Source organism: Mauremys reevesii, linkage group 8 (assembly GCF_016161935.1).
Source record: "Mauremys reevesii isolate NIE-2019 linkage group 8, ASM1616193v1, whole genome shotgun sequence".
NCBI classification, from domain to species: domain Eukaryota; kingdom Metazoa; phylum Chordata; order Testudines; family Geoemydidae; genus Mauremys; species Mauremys reevesii.
In genome coordinates, this window is record NC_052630.1 from 80,136,193 (window position 1) to 80,151,535 (window position 15,343).

General features: G+C 44.9%; 1 protein-coding gene across 1 annotated transcript in view; it reads left to right on the forward strand.

Moving 5' to 3' along the window:
* The first annotated feature begins 267 nt into the window (after window positions 1-267).
* The window catches only part of COL24A1 (collagen type XXIV alpha 1 chain), a 246,219-nt gene continuing 231,143 nt past the window's right edge, over window positions 268-15,343 (forward strand). The window contains exons 1-2 of the mRNA XM_039484094.1: window positions 268-634; window positions 10,736-10,800. Coding sequence (XP_039340028.1) covers window positions 579-634; window positions 10,736-10,800 — 121 coding nt within the window. The 5' untranslated portion in view covers window positions 268-578. The remainder of the gene's footprint in view (window positions 635-10,735; window positions 10,801-15,343) is intronic.

The window sequence follows — 15,343 nt, forward strand, 5'->3', positions numbered from 1 at the left end:
GCCCGGGCGGGGGTGAGGCGGGTTTGATGATGTAATCGCAAATCAGGGAGCGGTGAAATTTAACACCGAGCGCGGGTGGGGAGGGTTTGCCTTGGGTCGGCTGGCGGCTCTGCAACCCAGCCAGAGGCAGGCTGCGCTCAACGCTGCACGCCTGTGCATCGCCACTAGACCCCGCGGCCAAGCGCTTTGCAAAGGCTCTGGTAACCTGGGCACCGGTTCTTCACCCCAGCCAAGGATTTCTCCTGCACGTCCCCTCCCGGCCCGCCCCATCCCTGCAGCGGATCGCCGAGTCCAATGCAGGGCTCCGCTGTACTTGCAAAGGCTCCTGTCTGTGAACCACGTGTGAAGCCGAGCGCTCCGCTCTTGTTTATACTGATGCCATCCTCTCCCTAACTCCCCCGAGAGTGAGACCCCAAGGCACGCCCCTTCACCATGCGGGGGACGCACTAGGCTTGCCAAGAGCTCGGAAGGGACCTCTGCTCTGGGGTTGATTTCATGGACAGTACCTGAACCTTGAGCGGTCTGGAGCTGGCTTCTGTTTTCGGTTAGATCTTCGCTGCTCGGACAAATGCAGACAAATGCATTTAGGAGCAAAAAGGACAAGGACTGGAAGCATCTCTCCCACAGCAAAAACGTAAGTAAGAGCCCAGCAGTCAAGCGCGTGTGTTGTGGGGGTGGGAGTGAAGATTGCAGTTCGCTGCACACACGGCGCACGTCTTGTCAGTGTCTGTGAGCACTGCAGGCAGTTTATTTTGGAGCTACGCGTTCCCCTTGTCTTTGCAATTTGTAAAATGCCCTGTTTAAAAGGCCTTCTGCCAGCGGGTCTGCAGACGGTTTATGTTAAAGCAATCAAGCCGCGCAGAAGGAAAAGTTTATTGGCACTTTTCCCACTGCCGGCTAAAACAGGCTTCGCGGACTTAGCGACTTCCAGGTCTCCCCCTTCCGAAATGAGTTACGGGATTCACTTATCTTCAACAACCAACAAAAACCAACCCCCGAACTGCCGGCTCCTGGGCTTGCGAGTTCTCCCCTGGAGGGAAGAATGCTGCGCTCCGTGCGTTCTCCAGGGTGGGAGGCAGATGAACCTTTACACCCAGGGTAGCAGTTTGTGGAGTTTCCCGAGTAATGGGCCAAGGGGTTGATAAAGAGATGACTGAGTGTGTGTGTTTGGCCGCAGCTTTCTTCTCCTCCTGAGGACACAACAGTAGTACAGGAGCTGCTGCGGGGCTCGGGCTGATTTTGTTGTCACTGCTGAACTGCTGCTGAAGGAGAGAGGGCAATAATGTGAGGAAACTAAGGGGAAGTGGTATTTTGACTTCCTCCCAGCTGGGGCAGACCCTGGCGTTATTTTTAGAATCGAGGATATGCTCAAGTAGCTTTTTTTTTCCTACGCACTTGTAGGGGGAGCTGCTAGTCCTTAGTTGCAGCCCCCCCTCGCCTGTTCAGCCTAAGGTTGATTACTCGGGCTAGTGGCTATGTAAAGAGTCTGCAGAAATGAATCATTTCGTAATAGCGTTTGTGAAGCCTGCAGCCTCCTAGCGAAGAGCTGGGGGGGGGGGGGGGGCTGAAAGTTCCCAGATCAGCAGTTCGCCGCCGCGAGAGGGGAGTTGCAAAGACGCCCTCGAATATTTGTGTGGAGTTGTATGTGCGGGGAGGGAGGGCAGCCCAAATAGGAGGCGCTCCCCCCCACACACACCTTTACATGCCAATTCTGCCAGAGACCCGGGTGGCAAAAGATAGGTACAAGTGCTTTCTGCTGGTGCATCTTAGTGACAGTCTCTCCGAAGAAAGGGCAGGGGGAGACGCGGGGGGGGGAATAGGCGTTGGGGGCGGAGGTTTTGGGGCGCAGATGCCTGGCTGGGAAATGTGCGTTGTAAACACACCTTTGTGTTGTTTAAACATGTAAGGAGGGGTTGACATCAAGGCGATGAATCCGATCTGATCACTCTGGCCGGGCGCAGTTTGACTTGGCCCCGGTTCTCCGTCGCAACGGATCGGCGTCCCAGCGAGCCTCCCGCTTGTTCATTTCGTACAGAAACGTCTGCTGGCCCCGTTTCTATAAACAACACTTCGGCGCGCCTGGTGGTCTCTGGCCAGTGCGCCGCGCGGGCACGGTAGTGGGGAGGTGTGTGGGTGTGGGGCGGGGTGAGATTTGCACTTTAAAAAGCCCGAAATCCCCGTTTCACAGCCCGGCGATGGGATTTAGGCTCCGTGTTTGACACGCTCCCTCTGGAGGAGCCAGTTCGCTTTGCTCACGTACGTGTAGCTCAAGTGGGCACCGACTGGGGCAGACGCCACCTCGGTGAGCTGAGCCCGCCTCGGAAATGCCCCACGCACTCCCCGGAGGCCCCGTCACCCAGGGGTCCGGCCCCGCGCTCATTCCTCCCCGGGCCGGCCGAGCTAGACTGCAGGGGGCTGGGGCGGTGCTGCCGATGGAAATGACTTCGGCGCCCCCAGCTCCAGAACCGGCGCACACCGGGTGCTGCCCCCGCCCCGTGTCCGCGAGGAGCCCCCTGTGCTGCCGGGCAAAGCCGGGGCCGCTGCTGCGGGGCCCGGGGGAGCAGAGGGGCGGGGGGCAGGCATGGCTGGGGGGGGCGCTGAGGGAGGAGCTCGGAGCTGCTGCTCCCTGTCACACCTGCGGGAGGGGGATACCGGGGCTGGGGAGAGGTCTTGGGGGTGGGGTGGGAAGGCGCAGCGGGAACTGATGGGGGAAGCGGGCTGAGTGGGGGCGCGCAGGGCTCCCCAGGGGTGGGGGTGTGAGGGGGGGGGTTCCTTGCTTTGCTGGCGGCCCGGTGCAGACCCCGTTCAGCTCCCAGGCTCCGCTGCCTTGGAGCACCGCCGAGCCCCCCTCCCCAGGCAGCGCCGATGGCTCAGTGGAGTGGGGCTGCCCCCGCCCGGACCCTGCCCCTCTGGCTCAGTCCCCGCACAGCCCCGCTCCCCTTCGCCACGCATCGTGCGGCCGCATACGGGGGACCCCAGCGCGGGGTGAGCAGCACCGAGCGGGAGCAGGGCGCTGCGGGGAGCTTGGTGGGGGAAGCGGAGAACTCCGTGGTTCCCTAGCGCTGAGCTCTTTGATGAGCCCGCCGTGGTTTGTCCATGCAGAGTTCCTCTAAGCTCTGCTCTCCGGCCCCTCAGCTCAAGCCCAAATCCCCCCACCTCTGTTGTCCCCTCATCCCCTTCCCAGCAGCCACTCCCAGATCCCCTACAGATTCATAACCCCCAACAGATTATCCCTATGCCCCTGCCCATGCCTGCTTTCCTGTAGGCTGCTACATCCTCCCTTGTCCACCTATACCCCCAGCCTCAGACCTTTTTCCATGTACAATCCATCCCCACTACCTGCCCCTCCCTATACCCTACCGCATTCTGCTTTTCAATGGGAAGCCCAGCTTGGAAGGGGTTATATATTACCAGGACTGAAAGGATGGGGCCGGGGGGGGGGGCAGCGAAGTTGTGTGGGGTGGGGAGCCTGGGGGCAATCCGGGTTGTATGCAAGGGTCATGAGGGTGTGTGTGGATTGTGGCTCTGTGGGGGTTGCTGCCTGTCAATGATGACAGCTAGCCGTGTGAATAACTATCAGAGTTGACATGTACAGTATTTATTAAAAACTGGGAAATTCTCGCTAACAAACCAAACCTTTGCTGACAGTTTAGGTTTCTGAATTACTGAAAATCAAGATCATGAGGTCAGGCAACCTATATTCAAATGCCTCCTTACTTCCACAACTTCTCTTGCATTTGCAACATATAACTACCACTGTGCACACACCAAATTCCTCTATGCAGCACTAAAACATACAACTTTATGATTTCATACTTTTTCATGTAAAAATAACTTTAAAGACTTACCAGTGCACATCATCTGTCAAGTTTATATGTTAACCTAGCCGCGGTCAGAATTAAGGTTGCTTGTAAATCTGAGTGGGCAGTAGAGGCATTTGGTTTGTACATTGTGACTGGTTATATAGTGCAAGTGCGAGGGAGTTTGTTGTGTAGGTGAGGGATCTTTGAGTGATGTTTAGTTATTAAGGCATATGAATGTAGGTTGCCTTAATTCAGGATCTTATTGATCTTCAGTGATTGTGTTGGTCGGATTTCCCCTTGAGCAACCTTAAATCTAAAGTAACAGGTTTTTTACTGTGGGATTAAACAAAATTGTAGAGGGATCTTAATGCTAGATAAATGCAAATACATTTGTTAAAGCAGTACAACAGCACAAACTGAAGTTTACCTAATTGTGTCCAAAACTTGTGGTGTTCAGCTAGTTTGAGCGCTACACTAATGCAAATAATAAAATAATAATAATAACAATCAGTTGGTTTAAATAACTTTTGTTTTTTAGAAGTCCAGACACACTGTGTGCTACAGGGATTGTTTATGGGTTTAAGCTGAAGTAAAGATCCTGCTCTGTATTCTGTCACTTTAAATTCTACTCCTGACAGCTGTTTAAGCATGAATAGTCCCTGTGTCCCAGTCACTGGCCTAGAACTGCTGCCCGCTATTTCTTACGTACTAACTGACCAAATTGCTCCTTCAGCTCCCCTTCCCAAGCCCTGCATTCTCTGAATTAGGCCCTCAGATGGATTCATGGGTAATTCAAGGCTTTGCAAATTGGGTCCAGATGGGAAAAAATCTGAACGATTTGAAATGGGATGGAAGAGTTTGAAAAATCTCATACATTTGTGTAACAGCAACATGAAAGTAGCAGCAGGGAAGGAGTTTGGCTTCTTGGGAGGCTGCTGCTGTTGGGACACTGGGGTTGGTTTGCACATTCCTGGCAGGGGAGCTGTCTTTCCCTGCCCAATAGTCTTGTGTCAGAATCAGTAGCAACTCATCCATTAATAAACTTCATGTATGTCGCCAGCCAGGGAGAAAAGTATTATAGGAAGCTCCGCCTGGCAGGGTTTAAACAACATGACATATTTATCCAAGATAGTTGTGTTTTCTTAAAGGGCAATGAGAGAGAGAGAGAGAGGGAGAGAGAGAGAGAATGTGTGTATTGAGGGGGGGTTATCTCAATTAGAAGCAAAGGCAGATGAGTACCCTCTAATGTTTGGGAGAACTAAGTGTAATTCAAGAGCCAGATCCTGCTTGCCTTACACACAGAAATAATTTTGGGCTGAGTCTTGCTTACTCTCAGAAATAGTCCCATTGACTCCAGTGAGTTTACTTGCATGAGTACAGTTAGAACTAAAAAAGAGCCACCATGGCTTAACCATGTAAAAGAAGCAGTGAGAGATAAAAAGGCATCTTTTAAAAAGTGGAAGTCATATCCTAGTGAGGTAAACAGAAAGGAGCATAAACACTGCCAAATTAAGTGTAAAAATGTAATAAGAAAAGCCAAAGAGTTTGAAGAACAGCTAGCCAAAAACTCAAAGGTAATAACAAAATGTTTTTTAAGTACATCAGAAGCAGGAAGCCTGCTAAACAACCACTGGGGCTCCTGGATGATTGAGATACAAAAGGAGCACTTAAAGACGATAAAGTCATTGTGGAGAAACTAAACGAATTCTTTGCTTCAGTGTTCACGGCTGAGGATATTAGGGAGATTCCCAAACCTGAGCCGGCTTTTGTAGGTGACAAACCTGAGGAACTGTCACAGATTGAAGTGTCACTAGAGGAGGTTTTGGAATTAATTGATAAACTTAACATTAACAAGTAACCGGGACCAGATGTCATTCACCCAAGAGTTCTGAAAGAATAGTTCCGCAACTTCACATTTGAGTTAACTAAGGTTTGTAACCTGTCCTTTAAATCGGCTTCTGTACCCAACAACTGGAAGATAGCTAATGTAATGCCAATATTTTAAAAGGGCTCTAGAGGCGATCTTGGCAATTACAGACTGGTAAGTCTAACATCTGTACCGGGCAAATTAGCTGAAACAATAGTAAAGAATAAAATTGTCAGACACCTAGAAGAACATAAATTGTTGGGCAAAAGTCACATGGTTTCTTTAAAGGGAAATCGTGTCTTACTAATCTATTAGAGTTCTTTGAAGAGGTCAACAAACATGTGGACAAGGGGGAATCCAGTGAACATAGTGTACTTAGATTTCCAGAAAGCCTTTGACCCTCACCAAAGGCTCTTACGTAAATTAAGCTGTCATAGGATAAAAGGGAAGGTCCTTTCATGGATTGAGAACTGGTTAAAAGACGGGGAAGAAAGGGTAGGAATAAATGGTAAATTTTCAGAACGAAGAGGGGTAACTAGTGGTGTTCCCCAAGGGTCTGTCCTAGGACCAATCCTATTCAACTTATTCATAAATGATCTGGAGAAAGGGGTAAAAAGTGAGGTGTCCAAGTTTGCAGATGATACTAAACTGCTCAAGACAGTTAGGACCAAAGCAGACTGTGAAGACCTTAAAAAAGATCTCACAAAACTAAGTGATTGGGCAACAAAATTTCAAATGAAATGTAATGTGGATAAATGTAAAGTAATGTGAACTGGAAAAAATAACCCCAACTATACATACAATATGACGGGGGCTAATTTAGCCCAGAGTCGCCCAGAGGATTCAGGGGGCCTGGGGCAAAGTGGGGGAGCTGCGGCACTTTTACTCACCCGGCGGCAGTCCGGGTCTTCGGCAGCACTGAAGGGACTCCCGCTGCCAAAATGCCGCCAAAGACCCGGACCGCCCCCGCCCGCCCCGGGCGGCCCTGATTTAGCTACAACAGATCAGGAAAAAGATCTTGGAGTCATCATGGACAGTTTTCTGAAGATGTCCACGCAGTGTGCAGAGGCGGTCAAAAAAGCAAACAGGATATTAGGAATCATTAAAAAGGGGATAGAGAATAAGACAGAGAATATATTATTGCCCTTATATAAATCCATGGTACGCCCACATCTTGAATACTGTGTACAGATGTGGTCTCCTCACCTCAAAAAAGATATACTGGCATTAGAAAAGGTTCAGAGAAGGGCAACTAAAATGATTAGGAGTTTGGACTATGTCTCATATGAGGAGAGATTAAAGAGGCTAGGACTTTTCAGCTTGGAAAAGAGGAGACTAAGGGGGATATGATAGAGGTATATAAAATCATGAGTGATGTGGAGAAAGTAGATAAGGAAAAGTTATTTACTTATTCCCATAATACAAGACAAAGGGGCCACCAAATGAAATTAATGGGCAGCAGGTTTAAAACAATTAAAAGGAAGTTCTTCTTCACACAGCGCACAGGCAACTTGTGGAACTCCTTGCCTGAGGAGGTTGTGAAGGCTAGGACTATAACCGGTTTAAAAGAGAACTGGATAAATTCATGGAGGTTAAGTCCATTAATAGCTAATAGCCAGGATGGGTAAGGAATGGTGTCCCTAGCCTCTGTTTGTCAGAGGGTGGAGATGGATGGCAGGAGAGAGGTCACTTGACACCTGTTAGTTTCACTCTCTCTGGGGCACCTGGCATTGGCCACTGTCGGTAGACAGGAAACTGGGCTAGATGGACCTTTGGTCTGACCCAGTACTGCCATTCTTATGTTCTTATGAGTCCTGTTAATGAAATTGTTGGGATTATTTTGTTTGTTTTTGTTCATTTGGGAGTCAAATTGATGCTTAAGAAAGTCACTAATAACAGTGGGTTGAGGTTGAGCCATGCACACTGTGGGCAGGTACAATACAAGCATCCATACATAGGTATTTTTGTTACAGCAGCTAAAATCTGACCTCCTAGCTTTGAGCATCTCATAGGTAAAGTCAGTGCCAAGTTGTATGATATATATGAATGGGGATTAATATGTGCTCACATTCACTTGTGACATTACATTAGGATTTGGATTCAGGTCTCCAGAAATGAAAGCCTAAAATGCAAACCCATTGCATCACCTGGGTTTCAGATGTCAGCCAGTGGTTTTTGCTGGTGAATGGCAGCTAAAAATGCTTGTAAAAGGCATTTCTTGCTGTGAAGGCAAGAAGGACTACAGCAATTCCATCAGTCATGAAAGAAAGCAGGAAAAGCAGAGCCAAAAAATTGAATAGCTATTTTAAAATATAAATGTGTACTGCATGTGTGTGTAAAGAAATAGATAAAGATATCTGCAGTTTGACTCACATTTATAGGGTGGGATTTTGAATGTTGACCCCATTCTCCTGCCATTTAAATCAGTAGTAAAATTTCCAGTGATTTCAGTGAAAGCAGTTAGATCAACAATGAGCACCTTTGAAAATCCCACCTATTATATATGCATATCTCTTAAAAAAAACTTTTAGTTGTAAGCAGCAATTAAGGTTACAAACCTGTAGTTACCCAGATTTCTTGTCTATGAACTCTTTTCCATGGCTTAGGTGCCTAAAAAGCACCTACAGTAAATCCATATAAAGTTACCTAAATAAGACTCTGACGTCCTTTGAAAATAAGGCCACTTACCTAGTTTGACAATTTGGGGCTTACCTTCTTAAGAATTCTATGCAAGCCTTATACGATGAAAACTTTCCTTTGATTTGTGACAGATTGCATCATAAGGGCATATCTAGCGCTGTAGCTATACCTAGTTTAATTTTGTACATATTGCTATTTTTTCCTAAGCATCTGAAATATTATACAGTTAATAGAATATTTAGCCTAATATATCAGTAATGGAGGGTGGTTCTTGGGTGATGTCAGTGTCACTTGCTCAGTCAGCCAGAAAAGAACAACAAAGATGTTACCACCTGGAGTATTTTTTAAAGTATCTTTTTAAAACAAAACACCTTTGACGAATTGTACTTGTTGGGTCTATAAAATTCACTCCTGCCACATAGTATCTACCACGGGTGTTTGTCTTCAGAACATCAGTGGCCAGAGGACTCAGACAGAGTGGTTTCAGATGCAGTGAAAATGTGTGTCTTCAGGAAGGACTATATTAGAAGAATGAGCTGTTGAGAATCATTGCTGTGTGGATGTGGGCAGAGCTGATAGTGGGATAATATGAACAGAATTTGTCTGTAGGAAGCTATTTATTGGTGAATACTTGCTGCACGTATCCTGTTTGTTGGAAGGGACACTGGTGTTTTCAAAATCAGTGAGTCTCCTCTTCCACTAGCATTAGTTAGGAGTAACTCCTTTTAAGCCAATGGAGTTACACCACTATAAACCTGTATAAGTGAGAGGCAAATTAGTCTGATATATTGAAATAAAACATTGGCTTTACCTCTGTTACTAGTAGTATGTCAGTTATCCAACTTACTTTTCCACTTTGTGTTTGTTTTCTTGTTTCATTTCACTCATACTTTGAGTCTCCTTCACTAGCATGTTGCTAATGTGTTTGAGTTATGAACATTCTAAAGAAATGTTTAAATCCAAACAAGATACTGTTTTCACTCGAATTCTTACAAAATTATAGAACCATTTCTCCTCATAGATCTTGTAAAAACTTATTTGCACAAATTTTGGGCCTAAGGTGACCCTTTAATGAACTCTGGGTGGAAGAAGTCCTTTTGTTTAAACTTTAGCCAGAAGAAGCCTATTTGCTGGTGCTATTTGAATCGGTTGTTTATCCTGTACTTGACCTTGATTTACATAATTTGAGCAATAATCTGATGAAATTGAATCCCATTAAACTACAGGTGTTTAGTTGAGACTTGCAGCTCTAAAATATTTTTCCCCTTTAATTCAGCTGCTACGCTGATATAGAGCCTGATCCTACGACACATACTGTTGGATCTAGTGTTTATTACCATGAGTAGTTCCATTGAAGCCAGTGTGGCTATTCACAGTAGTAAGCACTGTGGTAGTAAATGTTTGCAGAATTGGGTACATATGTACAATAATGTGAAATGTTTGAAGAACTGATATTCTCTTGTAGGGACAATTCTTATTTAATACTGTATAAATAAGAGCTGATACTGTTGTTAAATTATTTCTAAGTCTGGTTCTTTCACTTTGGAATATCCACCAAAATTAGAAGGATTTAAGAAAGAAATGTAATGCGATAAAATCAAGAGTAAAAATTAACTGAAATTGTAAAATGTCATTGTCACAGTTGATTTTCCTTCTGCATTACACAGATTTAGTGTTAATGGACTCTTGCTCAAAAAATCCAGACACATTATCTAAATGGATCTTACTCAATCTATTTTTGTTGCTATCTATGCTCATGGGTCACCTGAGAATACAGGAGTGCCCCTCTGAGCATGGAGTCTTATTCCAAAGATGTTCTGTGATTTTTATACCACTAGGAGAGCATGATACACTGCCTCCTGGGAAACACTAGCGGTTATAACTGGGATTTTGGTCATGCAAGTAGAAAAGAAGGAAGTAAAAGACCTACAAAATTATTAGTTACTGCACACCATTTTCATTTCATCACTGACAGAATATGCAATAAAATTGGTAGTGGGTACAATGCACAATGATCACCATGTGTAACAAATTGTCATGTCTTATATTTTCATTTCAATAGTATTTTTCTAGAAAGTAGTTTACTATATATCAGCCTCTAAATATGAAACAGATACAATAAAATAATTTCAAAATTATATAATTGACTCTGATTCACAAGACAATGTAGAATGTATCTGCTGGGTATGTGTTGGTTGAAACGTGAGGACATATTATCCTTGACCCTTGTGTGAAACTTCCTATTAGCATCAATGGAAAGTTCTACAATCTGAGGGTACTGTGTCTCTGATCCATAACAAAGTGAAATCAATAGGAGTCTTTTTGTTGACTTCAAATGGGTTTGATTCAGGCCTTCTAAATCCCAGGGAGTTTTAAACTGTTGATTGGTTAAGAATTTTTTCACATAATTTTTTTTTTCTTTTAGGAAAACCCTCCTCCTTTTTCTTGCGATATGCATAGCTGTGGGTGCCGCACAAATGCCAGCACAAGGTGAGAAGACTTCCTTATAACAGAGTATTTGAATAATCTGCCACTAGAGGGGAAAAAAAGTAAATGGCTTCTGGTAGTAATGACCTTAAATTCAGCTGTTCAAAAGTTACTAATCTAAATGTCAGATAGAGTACAATGAGATCATAAGTTCAAATTAACCATTTGGAAAAGATGACCTTTTGAAAATAACTCAGATTTTCTGTCTTTGAAATTGCTTACATATTTAACCAAAGTCTTTATAAAAGAGAAGTCTTGTACAGTGAAAAGGCTTTGATTGTGTCGTCACTGTAAGTGGGTGTTCTTGGGGGTGGTGAACTGGGGCTGAGTTACCTTTGCACTTCTTAAGACTTTGCAAGAAAACAAGGGTCTGTAATAAGTGCTTAGTCGAGATGAGCATTATTAGGCAAAAAGTGAAATTTGCATGTTAGCTTATTTTTGTATTCAAATAGAAGTTGGTTAGGAAATAGGGTGGTGTTTTGTTTTGGTCTGCTTGGTGCCCTGGGACTGCCAGATCTGAAGGGTTACATCAGAGACAGCTGAGGAACATGCATCCTAAATTGATGCAAGTTAATGTGTCAGGATGGTAATTTTTGGCTGCCAGTAATGGGTCATGGATAGCACTGAGTGCCTGTCATGAAAATTGCCCTTCACTGTCTAGGCAGCACACAAAATGACTTCACCTTTGAAATAAGTCTGTAGGGATGAATCAGCAGCTGAGTACCCTCCTCCCCATGTACCACTTTGCACTGTTACCTATCAGTTGCAATATTTTTCTGTTCTCGTTTTCTTCTTTGTCTTATGTTTTTGTTCCTGGATGTTTCTTCTTTTCCTTTCTTGCTCTTAATTTTTTCCTCCACTACTTGTTTATTTCTCCCCTACTCTCTCCATCCTCTCCTGGTAAAACTGTCTACCTATTCTCCCATTCAGCAGCATGCTATATGCTGCCTGGGATGTTGCTAATTTCCTTGCGTCGCTCTCAACTGAGCCAAGTTCTGCAACGGAGGAGAAAGAAAGTTTGGCCGTGCAGGCTGAGCCTACAGCCATATATGTACATGGACTGCTCCCATGGCCAGCTACTTTAGGCGCCACCTCAGGAACAGGGAGGGAAGGTGGGTGGATTTAAGCAGTCAGCTTCCACTTTTCCTGAAGCAGCAGAAGTGGTAAGAGATACTAGTGATGGGCTTGGCATTATGGAGTGATGGTAGCTGCGCTATAGTTAAGGATGAAGCTAGCTTCCTATTATATATCCAGTTTTCAACCAACCTCTCCAAATTTCTCCAAAAGATACCAAGTTCCCCCAAAGATTCACATGCCACATGTCATCCCCAGGAGGAAATTTTCTGGGAAGATTGACAAAATAACAGAAAAGGAGTTTTAAAGCTATAGCAGAACAGTGCTCCTACCATTAGGAGGTGCAAATGTGCCTTCTGCTATCCTTGTAAGCAGCCTGATACCCTGAGGGGCTTGTTAGGTGAAGGAATTCCCTGTCTGTGCTCCTTGTACCGGGAGGGGAACACGTGTAGAAGCTACTATTGCAGCTCTACACTACCCAGAAATGCCACTAGGAAGGGGAAATCCTGCACTGGTTGCCTGAGCAGTTTCAGGGCTGCTTTGCCTGGGAAAGATTATTTCGTGGTTAGGAATTGTCTGGTTCCCTTAACTGTTAATTTTCAGACTTTTCAACCTTTGGGCTGTGTCTTAAATCCATGCAGGGCCAGGGACTGCAGGTGGCAGGTACAGAGTGTGCTTCATGCTGAGCAGGTATCTCAGCAGGAGCATGTTACGCTCTTGCTTTGTGATCTGCCTATAAAACCCTAACTGGCCTTGGACCTGCATACTTCCCAGCCTGCTTGTCTCTCTGCCACAGCTAAGATCAGTGGAAGCACTCAAGCTGACACTCTTTGAGTATCAGGGAGGGAGTTGTTGGCAGGGCATTTTATCTTGCCATTTATCCACTTGTATAGCCCTCTCAGCCTAGTATTTGTGAACCTTTTGGCTTTGGAACTTGCTTCCCACTTGGTCTGAAATCATCCAGGTTTATTAGTCCCTAGGGCACACTGAAAAGTTTACCTTTTACAAGGGATTTGGGGAAGGAGATTTTGCTGAGGAGCTATCATTAGTTAGTTTTCACACCTTTACTTTGCTGTAAGTACTGTCTAATTCAGTGGTTCTCAAACTTTTGTACTGATGTCAAGTATCAGAGGGGTAGCCGTGTTAGTCTGGATCTGTAAAAGCAGCAAAGAGTCTTGTGGCACCTTATAGACTAACAGACGTTTGGGAGCATGAGCTTTCGTGGGTGAATACCCACTTCGTTGGATGCATGTAGTGGAAATTTCCAGGGGCAGTATATATAAGCAAGCAAGAAGCAGGCTAGAGATAACGAGGTTAGTTCAATCAAGGAGGATGAGGCCCTCTTCTAGCAGCTGAGGTGTGAAAACCAAGAGAGGAGAAACTGGTTCTGTAGTTGGCAAGCCATTCACAGCCTTTGTTTAATCCTGAGCTGATGGTGTCAAATTTGCAGATGAACTGAAGCTCAGCAGTTTCTCTTTGAAGCCTGGTCCTGAAGTTTTTTTGCTGCAGGATGGCCACCTTAAGATCTGCTATTGTGCGGCCAGGGAGGTTGAAGTGTTCAACCTACCAACCGCTATGCCTACCTTCATGCCTCCAGCTTCCATCCCGGGCACACCACACGATCCATTGTCTACAGCCAAGCACTGAGGTACAACCGTATCTGCTCTAACCCTTCAGACAGAGACCAACACCTACAAAATCTCCATCAAGCATTCTCAAAACTACAATACTCGCACAAGGAAATAAGGAAAGAGATCAACAGAGCCAGACGTGTACCCAGAAGCCTCCTATTGCAAGACAAAACCAAGAAAGAAACCAACAGGACTCCACTGGCCATCACATACAATTTGACACCATCAGCTCAGGATTTCTACCCCAGCCTCATGCTCCCAGGTTAGAGGAAAAAGCAGATTGGAGGAGCCATTCTGATGCATCAAGAAGAATTTGTTCCATATATTTCACATCCACATAAGCATATGAACTTTCAAAGGTGTTTGTTTGCCCCTCTATGAACATGAATATAAGAATGGCCGTACTGGGTCAGACCAAAGATCCATCTAGCCCAGTATCCTGTCTTCTGACAGTGGTCAATGCCAGGTGCCCCAGAGGGAATGAACAGAACAGGTATCATCAAGTGATCCATCCCCTGTTGCCCATTCCAAGCTTCTGGCAAAGAGAGGCTAGGGACACCATTCTAATAGAATTAATTATTAAGCGTACACTGCAAAGTGAAAAGAACCCCCAAAATTGCATTAAAAGATAGCGAAGGTTGTAACTTAACCCATCAAATGTATGGAAGTTTTCAGAATAACATCTTACTTAGGCACAAGAGAACACATTATTGTTCTTCTACTGAAGCTTATTGTGACCACTTATTCAGAGCCTGATCCTTAATTCTGAATCCCATTTTTTTTCTTGGCTTAGGTAACAAACTTAACATTCTTATATTTGAATTTCTTTTATAACATGTTTCATGAAGAAATCTTGCTACAGGTATCATTACACTCTTGTAGACATTGCCCCCTTTGTAGCTGATATCCGTTCTATGTAACTCAATGGGAAATCTCCTTAAATGAAAATTCCCCCTAAAGCAGATGTCCTATGCAATACTTCAGTTCTATTTAAGTCCTATATTAAGGGCTTAGTTGGGACCAAAATAATACACTTGGCCTTGCAATGGCAGCCTGCACCAGCATGAATTTTGCCTAGTATGTGGTTCTTTGAGAGGGTAATATAAAAGGCTGTAAAAAGTAGTTATACATACAAAGTCACTAATTTATGAAAGTTTTCTGCTTTAAAACATATGTGGGTTATTTTAAATAGGAAAAGGCATCAGGACATATTGAGATGCCCATGCCTGCAAAATTTCAGTTCCTAAAAATCTCTCTTTAAGAAGTCGTTTAAATGTATGGTAGATTGCAGAATGATTTGTGAGGAACCATATTGTGAAAGAGAAAATTGCTTAGATTTCTCAGAATCAAAAGAAATTCAAAGAAAGAAGCAGCAAAATATCAGACAATTCAAGCAGCCTATCCCTCTGTTAAACTACATAGCAGATCCAGAGACAGTACTAAGCTGCTCACAGAATTATCTAGGGAGTTTGCCAAAGATTAGATGCCACCCATTAAGAATATCTTAGTACCTGGTTTCTGATTGATATGTTGAAAGGAGAGGTTATATTGGTAGTTATTCTGCCAAACATCATGTTTCTGGGTGGAGTAATTAATATGCATTCCCTCCTCTCTTGTTCTTACAAGGCAGCTATGCACACATTGCTTGAGAAGCAATGCATTGTGTAAATGTCCTTGTATGTACCGGGCCTAAGCCACAAGTCAGTCTGGGGAACTCTGCATGCACAACCCACAGGTCTAATTGGTACTCACTGCCAGGGCTGGCTCCAGGCACCAGCATACCAAGCTGGTGCTTGGGGCAGCATTCTGTAAGAGGCGGCAGTCCCTGTTGTTTTGCCCCC